The following is a 17960-nucleotide window of genomic DNA, read 5'->3' as shown; positions in this document are numbered from 1 at the left end:
TTCTGATCCAATCGAGCCGAAAATCACTCTGAAAAGATGCTTTCGGACCGGAAACTTTTCGCTTCTCCTTTCTCGTTGTTCTTTCTCCAACAAAAATCGGATTTACCCGGCTCAACATAACTTTGGCAATTGGTTGAGGCTACGCAACGTAATTGTACTGATTAGCGTTATCCTTATCACGCTCCATGTAGTCTCTGTCTATTAACGACGCGATTCGCTTCTTCAGGTCGGCAGGCTGCGTGATGAAGTTAATAAAAAAAAAAAAGTAAACACTTGAGTATTTCGTACGTCCAAGGATTTTCAAGAACTTTCAGAATTCACGAACTCTCGTAAATTACAAAACAAAAAAAAAAAACGATACAATTAATAAATCGCGAGAAACTTCGTTTCGAAATTGAGCAATTTGTCGAGATTTTTTTGATCCATCAAAAAAGTTGTGGAGCATTTCTTTTTGGCAATTTGCAAAACCATGAAGCGGATATGCAAAAATAGGGAGAAAAAAATTCATTGACAGAATGAAAATGACGATAATTTGGAGAAAGAAAAAAGTTGATGTGAAAATTCTTACCTTGACGGGAAATTGGAGTTGGTTGTAGAGCTCGCTCATTAAAAAAAAAAAAACTATTAACTCTCAAACGATTTTTCTTTACTCTCAAACTCTCTCAAACGATTCTCAAACGAATTGCATTAATTAGATTTAAAAATAATAACTTCGGGGGGCCAACTTCACGGAGGTAAAGTAAAGTCAACCGCCAGGGCTGAGTTCAGAAACCTTACTCGAGTGACTCGAGTATCGTTGTGTCTTTGTTTAATCTCATGCGTTAGACAGAGACAGTATGATATCTGAGTTCACTCGGGTGAGGTTTCTGAACTCAGCCCAGGGTTTCCGGATTTGAAACCATAGACTTATTCTATGTCTGAAACGAAATGTGTTACCATGGAGACTAGAGTAAAGGAGTGGACACAGCGTGCTTCAGAAATGTACACGAAATCCCGGCTAAAACGGCGGCGCTGCGATCAAATAGATCGTATATATATATATATATATATATATATATATATATATTTAGATCAGACATACTGTTACTACTTATTTCCGAACCTCAATGTGGCAAAATTCGTGCAGTGTTTATGTTTACCTGTGTAAAACTTTTTGTTATTAATGTGCAGTGTTAATTAATTTATTATGTTTATTAAAATGGGTGAATCAAATTTCGTAGAATAAAAATAAGCTGAAACATTAGGATAAACATCGATGTAATGCTCCCAGACAACAAACGAAAAGAACATACGAACACACAAAAATAGTCTCCTTAACCTCCAATATACTGTAACATCCGACCGGAACGTCCGTATGTTCTATCGACTATTATTACTGCATGTTACTTTTATCAACTAACCAAACTCGAAGAACGAGAATCTTGTAACCATAAGAAATTAAAACAACTGTCTAACTATTTGGAATATCCCTAGATGGAAATAACTATGAAATTCACTAGCCAAGGCTTAAAAACCATGTTACGATATCTTCGTACTACAGAGAACTATAATTTTATTATACGTTACTATATTTCACTATCATATTAACACCATAATTAACTAACACGATTATACCCAATTATTATATAGCACTCGACAATGCCATTTGTGCATTCGGAGCTGAGAGCTATACTATAAGCAACATACGCTTTACTATATAGTCTGGAGTATAGAAGACTGTAAAACCATAGATAAATGCATAACCAATATAATGTAAAGATAGCACTGCTGCAATAACCCATAAAACCAGAGACTGCAAAACCATCAAAACCGTGAATACTAATTATCCAGCATGAACTAGACCTTCTTCCGTAACGCCGTATTGTAGGCAACACGCGCAAAGTTTTGAAGGCAATGCAGATCTCCAATGTGGAGCCATACAGAGCTTCACCTAGAGAATACATTAGGAAACTTACCGACGAAACGAAAACGTTCTAGAAGCTTCCAAGCCGATTTATATCAATATAAGAATTAACAATTACAGAAGAGAATTATATACAAAGAGCACACATGTAAACCTGCTCTAAAGCTATGAATTATCAAATTACTAAATACTCTAAATCTGTTAAGATAATTATAACACAAACAGCTAAGGATATTCGCAGCAGCGCGATTCTAATAATGTTAAGCAAATAACAAATTATGTTTCATAAACAATCGCTATTGTACTCCAGGTTAATAACGACAGTAATCGATTATAATACATATGTAATTCTATATAGATACAGCTATAAAACTAACAAACGACGGGTAACCAATATGACATATGGACTTTGTAACGAGCAAGATAGTAAAAACATTAAGAAGTAAACAGGAAGAAGTTAAGTGGCTGAGGGCGGCCAAAGGGGGGCTGGCGCCTCAACAAAGAAGCTCACGCAGGTTGGAGAATTACGGAACAAAGTCCACGCACCTACACCACCGCACCAAGCAGCGTTATACCATACGTAAAAACCTACAATATAGTAATAGCTAATGGACTAAGATAACAGGCGTGCATGCGCGAGGATGTCGTGCCCTAATTAGTTCCTAGAAAAAGGAGGGAGGTGCGCAAAGGTGACCAAAAAATTTAAAGAGGGGGATCGTTCTGCGCAACGATCGACCCCTATAAAAACGGCGACCGATCACTCGATCGTCCTCTTGGTTTCTACCTCCAGATTCGTGATCTTGTTCCGGTGCAGTCTCGCGGTCAAATCCTTTAGCCTTTTGCATTTAAACTCTCATACAACGTTACTCTGCCCAAAAGTCCAGCGAGCTTCAGCTCCATTGTGTCATATTAAGTTCAAGATCTTACACTGTGTAACTCCGTTTTTGTGACTTTTAAATATCGAACTTATAAAATAAACCAAAGTTAATCAAAGTATCCAAATATATTAGAGTCAGTTATTCCGCTAAAACCTCTCACCAATCTACGCTGCAAGTCATCACATCCAGAATATTCTCAAAAAGGTAAGCCAAATTAAATCTTTTATCCAACAATTTCTCCTTCTTCGGTTCGTTCGACTAGAGCGACAGAATGCCCGTTGTCCGGTGTATTTCAATACTTAATCGGTAATTGGTGACCCAAATTACTGATGTGAGTCTAGCTGTAGCTGCGTGTGAATGTTTCCGGTGTCTAACATCTGGAGATTTCCACTAGGTACCGTTCCGACGTCACAATACTATCATTTAGGTGCGTCACTTTTCATTCTACCGCGGATCGGTTACTTTCATCGTGTGGACCAATTTTATTACTATATTTACGATCTTTTCGACGCATGCGATGCTAGTGGCAGAGCGGAGAACTAATTGAAGGACGGTTTTTTGAGGACGCCGTTACTACTTATTCTCCTATGCTGTGTCCACTCCTTTAGTCCAGTCTTCATGTGTGTTACTGTGATGGTCATTTGTCTATTTTAAGTTGAGGTACACGTATCGAGCATAGATTTAGTATCAAGTCATCTTTGCGGGCTTTTTCGAGTATGACGATGGATACTAATCCGTGGCTTTTTTGCGGATGTGATCGTGAATACCTGTAGAAAGCCTGAAACAAGAATTCGAATCCGTCTAGATAACTTAACAAAATTCGCAAATGACACAACCATCATAACTTACTAAAGCACGCTGCGTCGAAAACAGTGCACAGAAAAGGAATGTTTTCTATCGTTTGATTTCGGGACAAAAACGAAACAAACAAATGAGAATATAAGATGTAAAAGTCGAAAACAGCTGAACGTCGTGACCGCTTTCGGCAGATCCCTGCAGTGCGTCGTCATGACGTCGTAACGACCGATCAGCCGCGAGATGGCCAAGACCAGAAAAACGTCGGGAACGGAGAGAGAGTCGTATATTCGGTGCTCTAGCAGCCGAGAGCATAATGTCGGACAGTATAATAACATACATTGATAGAGTATGGTATGTTACAGCGTAGTTGGCAAATGGCGGTCGCGGAATGAATAATAATGTGCAGTTGTGGTTTTTGTTGTGTTAAATATTGGACGAACGAAGTGTAAGATGTTAGTAAAGAGTCCTACGTCGGAGAAAAAGCAAAGAAGGAATAATGTCAGAAGTGCTAGGATCGGTGCCCGTAAGTTTTTAGATCGGAACACCTTCGTCAGTATCAAATATTCGACGGTCGTGTAGCAGTCGACGAAAGGGTTCTGACTCAAAATTTCACAACAAAGCTATAAAATAAACGTCATTTTTTTTAGTTCTCACCATATCACGTATCGTTTCCCTGTGTTTATAACCCCTGAATTCCCACAAGCTTCAATATTTGTTCACAACTCGACGATGTTTGGCAAGATCATTGAAAAAACGTCGGATAAATTTATTATACCACTTTATTCCAAAAGTTCTTTCGCTCTTTGAACATTATTGCTCTCGTTGGAATGTTGCTCAATTTTTTGAAGGATTAATTGATTTTGTTACTGGAGAACACACGATGAAACAGAAACGCCAGCTTCTTCGGCGCAGAATACTCACGACCAGCCTCCAGCCGATTTTAGATACACTGCGCATGTACACCGCGCATATCCATTGCGCAGGTCGGAAGTTCTCGGAAACTAGGGGAAATCATGGGGAAATCAATCACTCAATAATTATGGAATATCAATTAAAATATTAACTCTCTAACAGTTTTTTTATACTCTCTAATCCTCTCAAACGATTCTCAAAAGATTAAAAAAAAATTAAACGTCTAAGTCCATTTTTTGAGGAGATAGAAAATATGGGGGCCAACTTCACACCCAAAATTAAAATCAATTTTCCCGAAAAACTATCAACTCTCAAACGATTTTTCTTTACTCTCAAACCCTCTCAAACGATTCTCAAACGAATTGCATTAATTAGATTTAAAAATAATAACTTCGGGGGGCCAACTTCACGGAGGTCGTACGTCCCGAGATCCGAGAGTGAGAATACTGAGAACCGCTGAGTTCACGCCGTTCACGGAGCGGCGTCAACATAGCCAAATCACACCCCACAATATTGCGCGCATCGGGTATGCGATATCGACTGAGAGACTGGGTATACCAGAAAAATTGATCGACTTATTTATCGTGTTTTTGTGATAAAACAATTATTTCGCAAATTATTTCAACCTTATATACGCGTTTTCCAAATGATTTCCAGTTGATTCGGGGGAAAAAAATTGAATATCCAATCATTTTCTGCTAACTATACGCTGAACAGATTTTTATTTGTTATTAACAAAATATAATGTCATAAATTATAATAATAGTGGCATTAAATTGCCTAAATAATTCCCTAAATATAACAACAATAAAAAATAATAATTGTTATATTTATCTGCTAACTATACGGAACTCAGCGAGCGTGTCAGAAGTCTACCAGGAGTCTACTAGCGCCACGTAGACGAACTAAAAAATGGGGACAAGACGAGTACAATTTTTTAGTATACGAGCAGTGGTGAGTGTCAGAGGGCTACCCTATACTCCCTGCGTTGAGCTCTGTGATTATTATGTCTTAGTACGACGGAAATCCGCCAGAGACCTCATGCGTCGGTGAGGATGAGGTAAACAATAATGGCGGCGATCTAGCAGACAGTATTCACGAAAGTTTGGCGTTTGCATGTGGAAAATCAAATCTGCTGCTGAAGATTACATGAATACATTAATATTTAACAAAATAAAATAATTGTATGATGAATGTATGTGACTATAGCGACAATTTATTAGTGAAAATGAAATGCATGATGAATCGAAAGACCAGAGATTAATTAAAATTCCATCGATACGCTTTTTTGATAAAGAAAAAATGGTAATCACATTGAATCAATCATGCAAAGGATGCACAATAATAAATGTGGCCTCACCTCACTCTCTTGTCTCCGATCGGTAGCAACAGCAATACAGCTCTTGTCTCACGTGAGGGAGCATAAGGAAGTGCTTGTTCATAAACCAAGACGGCTTTGGAATCACCTAAGTCCGTATAACTAATGATTCAGGGTGTATTTGGGTCGGAAAGACCGATCCTTCTTTTTGCTCATCAGAGGAGGTCCTTCATATTATTCATATTTACCTTAATTTCAAGGGTTAAGGCAAAAGAACTACACAATAACAGGGTTTTCTCTTAAGTACAAGCCTCTAGGAAACCGCACACGTTACAGTATATCAGAGCCTCGATTACTCGATTATTCACACTTGTCTGCGAGTTATATGCTGCCGTAGTATCCGCGTGAGTATTGACAGGCACGAGCAATAATTTGCATGGTTATACAAAACTGCTTTATTTCTGTAAATCATATTATTCAAGTCCTTCAATGATTCTATCTAAGGTGGGTCCACAATCCACACATAATAATTCGGATAATCGCGGTTGTAATCTAATTAAAAGACAATTATTAAGCTTAAAATGCCCGACATATAGCTGGATTAACGAACCCATCCAAGAGCCACTTATTTATGTCAGTGCGTGTAATGGAAGATAATCGTGCGGCTTGCGTTACCTAGTCAAGAAATCATCGTATTTGTAGATTTGATTCTAAAAATAAACTAGTATTTAAAGATTCAAAGCTGTCTTCGCAAACGCTTGTTACAATACTTTTCAAAACTATCATATAAAATTTCCAAAATATAGTATATATAAATACAAATAATATATAATGTAAATGATAAATCTTTTTGAATGCTTCCATTGCGCCCATAACAATAATTAATAAGTGATCGTTGATACTAAAATCGTAGGCTTCGAGAGTGTAAGTAATGCCGACCAAATTGCATCTAATTGAAACGAAGCCTATGATACAAACAAAATTTAATATCACTCAATTACCAGGGTGGCAACTTACCGGGAACATTCGGAGTAGTCAGGGAGTTACATTGTCCTACCGGCAATAATGGATTCATGTTTTGCTTTATTCCTCAGTCATTTGCAAATTTCAATTTTACTTCGTAAATTGAGCCACACTTACCTTTAAAAATAAACGTGTTCAACTTTTATACCTCCTGCCTCTTTCCAGGTACACAATTTTAGGCGCTGTTGAACGTAAAAGCTGCTTGATATTTCAAAAGCTCGTTGGTAAAATATCAGGAAATACTAACATTTCTGGCAGGAAGAGCCAGGGAAAAATCAGGGAATATCATTTCAATAAAATTGTCGTCACCCTGATTACTGATCTGTACCCCAAGAGCCGAGATTATCTGTAAATCATACACCAAAATTCTAGTGCTAGAAGCATACTACAATGGTAACATCAAGTACAGTAAAACCTCGTTTATCCGGTCTTCGATGAACCGAGTCTCCGCGTTATCCGAGGTAACAGACTTATCCAAGAACTCCGCATTAATTGAGGTATACGCTCGGATAATACGGAAAAATTCGGATAATTCGCTGTGTCTCTGCTGTACGCGCGAAATATTTTGCGATTGCTACTTTGTTGTTTATATGTAGTAACAATGCTTTGTACCCTAAAGATTAATCTACGTTCGTTAGATATTCACTTTTATATACTTTTGTGATTAAATTTCATTCTACCATTTCAAATACATAAAAACTGATTCAAATTTTTCATTTCTTTGGTGTTGTCCGAGTTTTCGCTTATCTGAGACACCTCCTTCCCACATTAGCTCGGATAAACGAGGTTTTACTGTATGTCATACCATTTTTAATAACATCTCGATTGTGTCCTCTTGAGCTGCTATCAATATATCACTTTTCACAGACATTCTAAATTAATATTCAATCAATTAAACCAATTTGTTCCCACAGTTCCAGATTTACTTTTATTCTCACTGCTTCATAACAAGAAACACTAACAGGATGTAACAGTCCTTTGTACTTAGAGTAGTGAGAATTATATATGGTTTCCATAAAAATTCTCCAAGAAAAAAACCTTATGAAATTTCTGAAACGTTTTTTTAATGGTTGCTGTGTGAAATACGCCATTCTGACATGGGATCGACGAGTCGAGTTTTCAATTCAGTCCAGCTATTGGGCAGAATATTCTATAGTTTTTTTTGTCCCTTGTATACATGCGGGTATTTCTATTGAACATTTTAAGATGGCTGCAAACACATTATGATAGTCACTGATCCATCTCCTCCTTTGCCCCGCACAAGTGTATAGAAAACTTCCTGGTGTCATACCCTATCGGATATAGGGGATTTTAGTTGTGATTATTATTATTATTATTATCATTATTATTGCTATCACCATCAATATCGATTTTTTTTTTGTTTTTTTTTTTTATCTGTGAAGTTGCGGAATCCAAGTAACACAATCGCGCCAGTCGTATGGGCTGGCATTCATGTGCGACTCCCGATTGGCCTACCCACTAAACCGCCACCTCCTGTGTGACCACCCCCAGCTGGAGCTATGTGGTATTATTATTATCATCATCATCGTTATCATTATTTCTATTATTATTTCCAAGTACATTGTTCATTTACAAACATTATCGCTCATCATTCAAGTGCAACATGCGGCAATGTTCTTGACTAAATCAGTTATGTGCACTCTTTCACTGATAGTAGTCAACTGATTTGTTACTTGAACAATACCAGTTCTAAGACTGTCATTATCTACTAAGATCATGTATGGAACTTGAAGAACATGCACATCATTGCTAGTTGAAGAAACAATTGTGTTTAGACTCTCCGCCTTCAATTGATTATTGAGGTACACGACAAGCTGAAGTAACTCTTCATTGCCAGTATTGTCTGGCATAATTAATGCTTTGTATGGAGCAAGTTTTGGGTGAAGATGTAATGATTTCTTATCCTCCGCGTACCCGTCACATAAAAGTGTTAAAACAGCAAGCTCTAGAGATGTTGTGTGCTCAACGATGTACGCCTCACTGATACTGCCGCTCTGACAGTTCTGCAATTTAAATACATATTGGTTAAACAATAACGAGAACATATCACACAGCTCTATCAAAAGTCAAATAGACATATGGTTTGCAGTCTATTCTCAGGATTTTTCAGTAAATTAGCAACTCTATATTATCGACACTATATTTATCAGCAAGTGGCTTCCACTTCATACTTTGAGATAACATGATCTGAACTTTTAGCATGATGTAGATTGTAAAATGAAAACCAAATGGTATTCGTTTATCATGAAAAACGACTCAGTAAAAAAAAACTTAGTTGCTTAGTTGAATTATTTGTAGAATATAAAAAATTAACAGTAAAGCGGAATATCAATGTTGGAGCAAATAAATCCAAGGTGGTACCTTAAATTGATTATTCTGTTTATATGTGGCTAAGTAAACAAATTAAAAATTATTCATGGTCAACACTTCCTATGCCTGCATGCTTTATGTGATAGAGCATAAAATATAATTTGAGATAGAATACCCTGTATACAGAATATGATAAAAGGATGAAACATTTCTCTGCAGCCTATGATAAAAAATGTAAAAGTTTCACATCTCATGTAACATGCTACATTACGAAACTCTGAAAAATAATCTGTATTTTGCAACTTCAGAATTATTTTGTAGAAACAAAAAACGTTTTGATACATCAATGTTAGGAACTTCAACCTCATCGTGTGTTTGTAATAAATAATGAGATTGAAGTTTGTAACATTAGTGTAACAGTCTATATTTAGCGAAATTATTATTCCATAACTTTACAGAATTGTTCGAAATCCAGTAAACTGTAATGAAGCAAGGAATACTCACATTTTAAAACCTTGGTCAACTACTAAACTTGAAAAAATTGATTTTTTTCTCAATATTTCGTTTCGTTAATCTTACTCACTTCAATCTCATGACGAACAAGACAGTAAGATATATCAAATTCCGTGTAAGACTGCGTAGTTTCTCAAGAGAGCAAACCTCAAAATTTCAAGACGACGCATTAAACAAACTCAACTGATGCAACTCTTGGCTATCTCTACATAGTTTCTTTCAGTTACAATCAGTCAATTTTCAAACTTGGAGTTAAAATGAAAAATACTAATTGAAATTGAATCTGAAGAAGAAATAATGTGTTTCAAGGCCTGCAAGTCAACGTTTGCAGGATTTTGATAATACATGTATTGCTCTAGTCGCTATAAAAACACAACGAACTCATTGCTGAAAAATGGGTTCAGTGCAGCCAGTGATACCGCCAAACTCAGCAACCAGAGTAAGTGGCCTCACACGTGCTACTATAGGTCGAAAAAGGGTGACGAAATCCAAAAATTGAAGATATTAGTAAATTTTCTAGAAATTCAACACTTTTATAGAATCACAAGCATTAAGCCATAAGGTGTTATTAAGTTGAAAAGAAGTTTAACACATTTGGCCGCCAACTTCACCTTCATCTACCAGTGTAGCAGCATGAAGCCTGAACCAGTTTTTAGGATATAGGTGCATACAAATAACACATACTATCAAATACTGCTGTAGGAAATACTGCTCACTTTCAGAAGCATATACCTGAAAAAGTGCATATTTCACTGTTTTACTTAAACTGTGATGTTCTTTCATCAGGCAGTACTTGTGTAATTGCTTTCTATAATCGACAACAGAAATCGTGAACGACTACCTTTAACAAAAGTATGTGCTACATGCTCGGTGTTTTTGCCAATTGCAGGAGTGCTTGAAGATTAAACACTCTCACAGGAATTTTTAAGTGTAATTAAAAATTTCCCGGGTAAAAATGTTTCTGTTAACCTTTCGATGGCGAGGAAATGTAAGTTAAAATCGACTTTTTATTAGACGTGAAATTTATAAATAAATACAATGAATTTCTTATGTAGAGTCTCCGAATTGACTGCTGGTGGATATGTCGACTAGTCCCACCGTTTAAAGATTAAACTCTGTTTAACTCTGTAAAATTTCTCTACAATATTGCATAAATTTTTAAAGAAATGTGAAAATCGTGAATCAGAATTTCATAAAATTTCCTATAAACCCTTACATTTCATAAAATAAAATACAATGTTTTGAGCAAAAACTGCAATCGTTAAAATTTTCTACGAAACATAACTATCCCTCGCTACTACTACAAAACAAAATTTTCCTTCATAAATAATTCGTAGGATTCTGAGAATAATTATACTCACTTTAATAGAACTGAAAAATCTAAGACAGTCTTCAAGTTGAAAAATTATAGAATGCAAATTCATAAAATTGCGTAAAAAATAAAAGTCTTTGAGAAAAAAGTACATGAATTGCAGCTTTCTAAGAAGAATTACTACCAGTCGCGTTAGTCAAGCAACTCAGAATTTTTCGCTCAGAAAAATTTGTCCAATTTCATAAATTTATACAACTCGCTATAGAAATCGTAGTATTTCGTACGAGATTGCAAGAGTCCTCTGCGGCTGCTACAAAATCATGGAATAGAATATCACAAAGTTTCGAAAGACAAAAGCTACTATGCAAAAAGTATACATTTTACAATCTTGCAATAAAAATGATATGGCGCTACCCATGCAAATACACCGCGGATTTTTTTAAACTCGCAGAAAATATACCCCTGGTGGAAATTACTATACCTACGAATTTTTCTGGAAATTAATTAGTTATCACATTAAATATTAACCGAAACGTAAACAAATTGAAATTTTTTCACTGACCTGCATATCTAAGAAACAAATACTTATTCGTCAAATATTAACATTCGCATCATACTTTATTCCATAATAATACCATGTGTACATAAATATGTATTGGGATACCCTGGTGAAACTAATTTCTACACCAAATTACAATAAAGTGCAGGTCATTGAAAATAGTTGTTTCTGTGTGGATTATTTATTTATGTATAACCATGAAATATTACAAATAAAGAAATGAATTGAAATTTTTTTTTTTTAAATCCATGAATTCTCTTAAAAACAAGCTTCTAAAACCTAAATATAAAAGTCCACCAGCCATCATATATTGAAAGTAAAATTTCGTGAATTTATAGAATTGTTCGAATTTCCATGGAAATCTATAGCTTCGAATAGAGACTGTGAATTTTTGGAAGTATCAAGGAAATTTACAACTCGAAAACGAAAAAATTGTTTTCTGTAGAATTTTGAAGAAAAATATGAATTTCTAAAAATGACTGTCAACAAGATTACGAATATGTACGCGAAAATATAAAACATTATCTTTGAACCACTGCCAGATGTCATGTCACTTTCACAAGGAAAACTTGTTGCAGACAAGTTAAAAGTACCTAGCAAAATTTGGCTCTACATTGCGTAGCCTTTTTTCATCTTTCGAGTATGATCTAGACAAAGAACCCCACAATAATCTTACGAGAACTGGGTTTCAGTGAATTCGTTTGGATTTTTGATATGTTGTAGATCTTGGCATTCGAAAAAAAAAGTTCCTCGACCTCCGGATTTGGCCCGCGATTTTTTATATGATTGTTCTCACGTCGGAAGGCACTCATTTTTTTTGTAGATTTTCAGACGCGGTTTTTATTTTCTACAATTTTTCGAACCCATGGTATTAATCAAGACAATTTAAAAATCTGAAAAATCGTGTGTCAGCAATCAAAATTTTTAAGCTTAGAGCCGGAGTGGATAGTCCTTTTTACTGTTTCCAATTTCATTGTTTCAGATTTTTCGGAATTATACCATTTGCATTTGTTTTTAATTAGCAAAATGAAGAAAATAAATCTATTGTGAAAAATTTGCAAATTTTTTCAAAAATCTGGTGAGACATATGAAAATGTTACTAATTGAACGAGCAAAGCTTCTAGGCAATTGTTACGTAACAAATGTGCTTGCTCACAGAAACTCTTCGATGTACGCTAACATAGCGTATCAAACCTGCCCAATGAAATGCAAAAGAAAACGTATTTTACTAGAATGCATTGCAAACCTTAATGACCTGACAAAATGAGTTAGTTATCAAAACACAAAACAACTACATTATATATGAACATGATAATGAAACTGTAATAACCTCTCTACCTATAGAAACAGAATTAGGAAAACACTTAAGAACAGTACAAATCCGTACTCTGTACGCGACTAATTCTTACACAACAGTAATGCATTAGCAATATACATTGATGGCAGCAAACACAAAGAAAACAAATTCGTCGGATTTGCTTGTTCACTCGCAAATTTTCATACAGGTGTAACTAAAAGTAGCAACACTAATGCATCGGTCTACATTGCTGAATGTATCGCTCTGAATAATACCATGGATATTGCTCTCCAACAAAACAATTGTAACGTATTCCTTTTCTCTGATTTTCTGAGTGCTCTTCAAACCTTAAAAAATTCAAAACTTAGCAAATCATCAAACTACTTAACATGTAGTACAGGAGCCCACCTTCAGAAAGCTTACGTCACTAAACATCCGATTAATTTTTACTTTATTAAAACGGAAACATACTAAAGAATATTGAACCGTCGGTCTGCCTAAGCATATCCTAGCAAGACATCCTTAATCAAGATAATTTACCTAACATAAACAGGTACGTGACCTACGATACGAAACGTGTATCTGAAATTTATACAGAAATATGAGTTATTTGAAACTACCTTGATCTGTCTTGCTTCACCCTGGTGGAAGTGCTCAGCTAACTACCCTAAAGGTGTACATTTCAGTATCTCACCTACGTCATCGAACATCTGGCTTTTTTAATTTAAATTTAAATTTCTAACCATATACTATACGAATATGTTGGTCTGCCTAAATAAAAACTGGCGCACATGCGTGGCAGTAAAGATTTATAGGATTATTTGCCTTATCCAGAATTTCAATTGAAACATTGTTCATCATACAATATTAATATGTAATATAAGTGCAATATTATCATGCAATTCAAGTAATGAAAGAACATCATGTTTTGTGTGAAATTTATTGGTTACAATAATAACAGATTAGCGTGAAATAATAATGGATACGAGAAAATGTTAAATAAGTATTGCAATATTAAAATTAAAATTACAGTATTATAAATTATGTAATGTGTACAAAACAATGGAAGAGTAAAAATAGAGTAAACATAGAGTATTACGTAATTATGATTTGAAACTAATTTTTCACAGTTATTTGTTAGTATCGGAATCGTAAATGTCTACCGCAGATCATGAATCTTCATCTTTGTATAATTCACCTTCAAGCCATTACTTATCATGTATAATTACATTATTAATACGTAATGGCGTTGGTTCTCCTTTATACCACAATGGTGTAAGTTTATTATCTTGTAAACACAAACCACGATTTTCTGGAGAAAGATAAATGCATCGCGGATTAGTAGCATTTTGCCACATTGTATTGACAAAAATGGTTCGTAAAATTTTTTCATCCAAAGATCGCCAGCAAGGGGAGGATGAGACTTGAATTAAATTTTTTAAAATTGTTTATAAAATTGTCGGCTTTAATTGTCAAAGCATAAAATCGCTGAAATATTTCTATTCGTGATTAACTCTAACTTCTGCTCATGATATTTTCGACGCTGAAAAAATTGAAGTAATTAAACAATATACAGTGCAGTTATATAACGCAAAATACTGTATCAGTGTGAATGCTGCCCGTCTAGAAATGTTCCAGCAATTCTAGGCTTTGACAACTAAGGACCACAATTTTATGAACAATTAAAAAAAATTTAATTCAAGTCTCATCCTCCCTTACTGGCGATTTTTGGAACAAAAAATTTTACGAACTATGTTTGTCAATACGATGTGGTAAAATGCTACCAATCGGCGATGCATTTATCTTTCTGCAGAAGATCATGGTGTATTTTTAAAACATAATGAACTTACACTATTGTGGTGTAAAGGAGAGCGAACGCCATTACATATTGATGATGTAATTATAGATGATAAGGAATGCAGTCAAGGAGAACTAGGCGAAGATGAAGATTCACAATCGGCGGTAGACATTTACGATTCCAATACTACCAAATAAGTGTGAAAAAATAATTTCAAATCATAATTGCATAATACTATATGTTTACGTTTTCCATTGTTTTGTACACATTGCATATCTAATAATACATAATATTAATTTTAATATTGCAATACTTGTTGAATATGTCCCCATATCTATTATTATTTCACGCTAATCTGTTATTATTATAACCAATAAATTTCACACAAAAAACGATGTTCTTTCATTACCCGAATTGCATGGTAATATTGCACTTATACTACGTATTAATATTGCATGATGAACAGTGTTTCAATTGAAATTCTTGATAAGGCAAATAGTCCTATAAATCTGGTCTGTCCCACATGTGCGCCAGTGTTTACTTAGGCAGACCAAGATATTTGTATAGTATATGGTTAGAACTTCGAAATAAAATTTAAAAAAAACTGGATGTTTGATGAGGTAGGTGAGATACTAAAAATGCACCCCTTTAGGCTGGTTAGCTGAGGTGGGTAATCACCAGGGTGAAGTAAGACAGATCAAGGTAGTTTCAAATAACTCATATTTCTGTGTATTCTGTATAAATTTCCGCTGCATGTTTTGTAATGTAGGTCACATACCTGTTTATGCCAGGTAAATTACCTTCATTAAGGATGTCCCACTAGGATATGCTTAGGTAGACCGACTGTTTAATATCATTTAGTAATTATCTTTTCAAATAGAGTATGTATTAACCGGTTGTTTGATGACGTAAACTTTCCGACGATGGGCTCCCATCCTAGTATGATATTGAAAGAAAGTATAATGAAGTTATAAACATATATTCTAGCTACATTCTCAAGTTTTCCTGGTTACTATCCCATATAGGTTTGGTAGGAAATGAAAATGCCGACTCACTTGCCAAATTTGCCACGAACGAAGCTTCTTGCAACATAATTAAAATACCGCACACAGATTTCTACAAAATATTCAAAGAGAATGCTATTACACTAATTACTATAACTTAGCTGAATCACTCGCTAGTATAAAAGTAGTTGCATCTCGTTTATGCAAACATGGTAAAGAAAATTGAAACATCAATCACATTTTTTGGCGATGCTCGCTTCACGACCAACAACGCACTGATTTTATTAACGAATTGTTAAACTAAAGCTACAACTTCCTATATCTGTAGAAGCTATAATTACAGAACCCAATGTACAAACCTGTAAAAGTATGATTAGGTTTCTTAAAAATTGTATTCTAAAAGTATAAAAAATTAATTTGGATAAAAAGATTGTCAAAAGAAAACATAACTACATTGTAATCTACCTCTCTGTATAGCAGATATAAACCTTGATGTAGGTTTGAAATGGTAAATAAATTAAAAAAAAAAAGAATTAATTACACCACGGTTTTCACTTCTAGATACACATTTTTCAGAATAATTCTGAAATTCTTCAAATTTTTCCAAAAAGTCTTCAAACACTCTGAACTTTGCTGAAACAAATTCATACAGCAAAAATGCGATTCTCTGCTAATTTATATAAATTCCGTGCCAATGTTTTACCTTATTTTCTATGCAACATTGTAATTTTATGACATAATCAGCTGAAAGTCTCGAAAAATTATTGACGCTAAACAGATACTGAAGGACTCATTCTAAATAGAATCTGCATTTCTCCAGAATTTTCTGAAACCCATAGTAACTTTTTACACAACTGACTCTGTAGATACTTTTACAATATTTAAATACCGAGGGATTATCCATGACTGAAATACTCCGCATTCTCTGCCAAATTTCTCCTGGTTTGACTGAATTTTTTTACATAATTATTTTGGTTTCCAAGAACTGGTGTACTTTCCCGAAGCAATTGGATATCGACTAAATCAATTCGCTCGAGCAATCAAAAGGCCATTTTCAGTTCACTTTGAGTTAAAAGTGCATGTTGAACACGAGACTATGCAATTAGGTTAGACATTTTTTAGTGTTGATACAGCTTGCACGACAGTGATGAATTTGCAAGAATGTTTGTACGAATCACGCAAACTGTATAAGAATCTGCAGAGCTTTTCTGAGATATTATACTACTAAATAAAAAAGGAATAGATTTTAAGTTAAACACTTGCGAGGACTTGAAGTGAAATTTTACAAAGTGTAAAAAAATGCAGTAAAGTTTTACAATTTTATGTAACAGGAATTGACTTTAAAAATAAAATATGTAAAGTTTTCTGAAAAACTCCACAAAATGTGAAATTTTCAGAAAAATATTTGCACTAGGATAACTGCAATACTAGCAAATATACCTTATAATATTAAAAAATCATTTGTACATCAAGAATATACGTATAAAGAAAGGAATAAATGAGGCTGATGTTAGTAACGTTAACGTAACAAAACATCGGGGAAAAAATCATTATTGCGCCATTTTAGAATGACTTGCAAGGAGTTGGCTTCATAAAATATGAGTATATCTTGTTTATCATAGTCGACTAAATTTCAGACATTCGAAAACGTGCGAAGTAATGATTTTTCGTAAACATGCATCATTACAGTAACGTTACTAACTTCATCTTCATAGCAATAAATATATTAGATTCAGATATTATAGTTAAGATTTAAGAATTTACATCGTACCTGCAAATAACATTCCACTTTGCCAAATGATACAACTTCAACACTTAAATCTTGAGATGGCAAATGAGCTTGAATACTCATAACTTCACGATTTTCATTTTTTTCAGAATTTGTCGTTACAAATCGGGATGGATTATTGCTGAACTTGCGCCACCAAGCCTTGCGCTCTCTCTGTTTCCTGTAGAATAAATCTTTGGCCGAAGTTTTCTCACCGAACGTCATTACACTCATTCTTGTGCATAAAGGAGGCAGCGGAAGGTCAAGCATTTTGCTTTGTCTTTGGTCATTTTCAGTTGTTTCTATTGATGCTAGACCGAACGGTAGTCCGTCACATCTCGAGTCCCTGAGATATCGTAGGGTTCTCGAGACTTGAGAAATCTGAGTTGGATAAACGTTGTATTTTTCTGATACAACACAATATTTCCACCAAACGTCTTCGACATTTCGTAGAAGGAATCGTCCAGAAGGGCCATAAATAAATTCTGTTTCCGAAACGGTCAGAAAGTCTGTGCCTAGCAGAGACAATATTTTATTGGCTTTCAT

General features: G+C 34.8%; 1 protein-coding gene across 1 annotated transcript; it reads right to left on the bottom strand.

Moving 5' to 3' along the window:
* Positions 1-8147: 8147 nt before the first annotated feature.
* LOC107216807 (DNA polymerase subunit gamma-2, mitochondrial) lies at positions 8148-17960 on the bottom strand. The gene is made up of 2 exons (XM_015654098.2): positions 17418-17960; positions 8148-8856 (listed from the first exon to the last, which is right to left on the bottom strand). Exons 1-2 carry the CDS (start codon positions 17958-17960, stop codon positions 8446-8448), a joined length of 954 nt encoding a protein of 317 aa, XP_015509584.1. The 3' UTR covers positions 8148-8445.

Source organism: Neodiprion lecontei, chromosome 3 (assembly GCF_021901455.1).
Source record: "Neodiprion lecontei isolate iyNeoLeco1 chromosome 3, iyNeoLeco1.1, whole genome shotgun sequence".
Taxonomy (NCBI): domain Eukaryota; kingdom Metazoa; phylum Arthropoda; class Insecta; order Hymenoptera; family Diprionidae; genus Neodiprion; species Neodiprion lecontei.
This window is presented reverse-complemented; position numbering and strand designations above follow the sequence as displayed.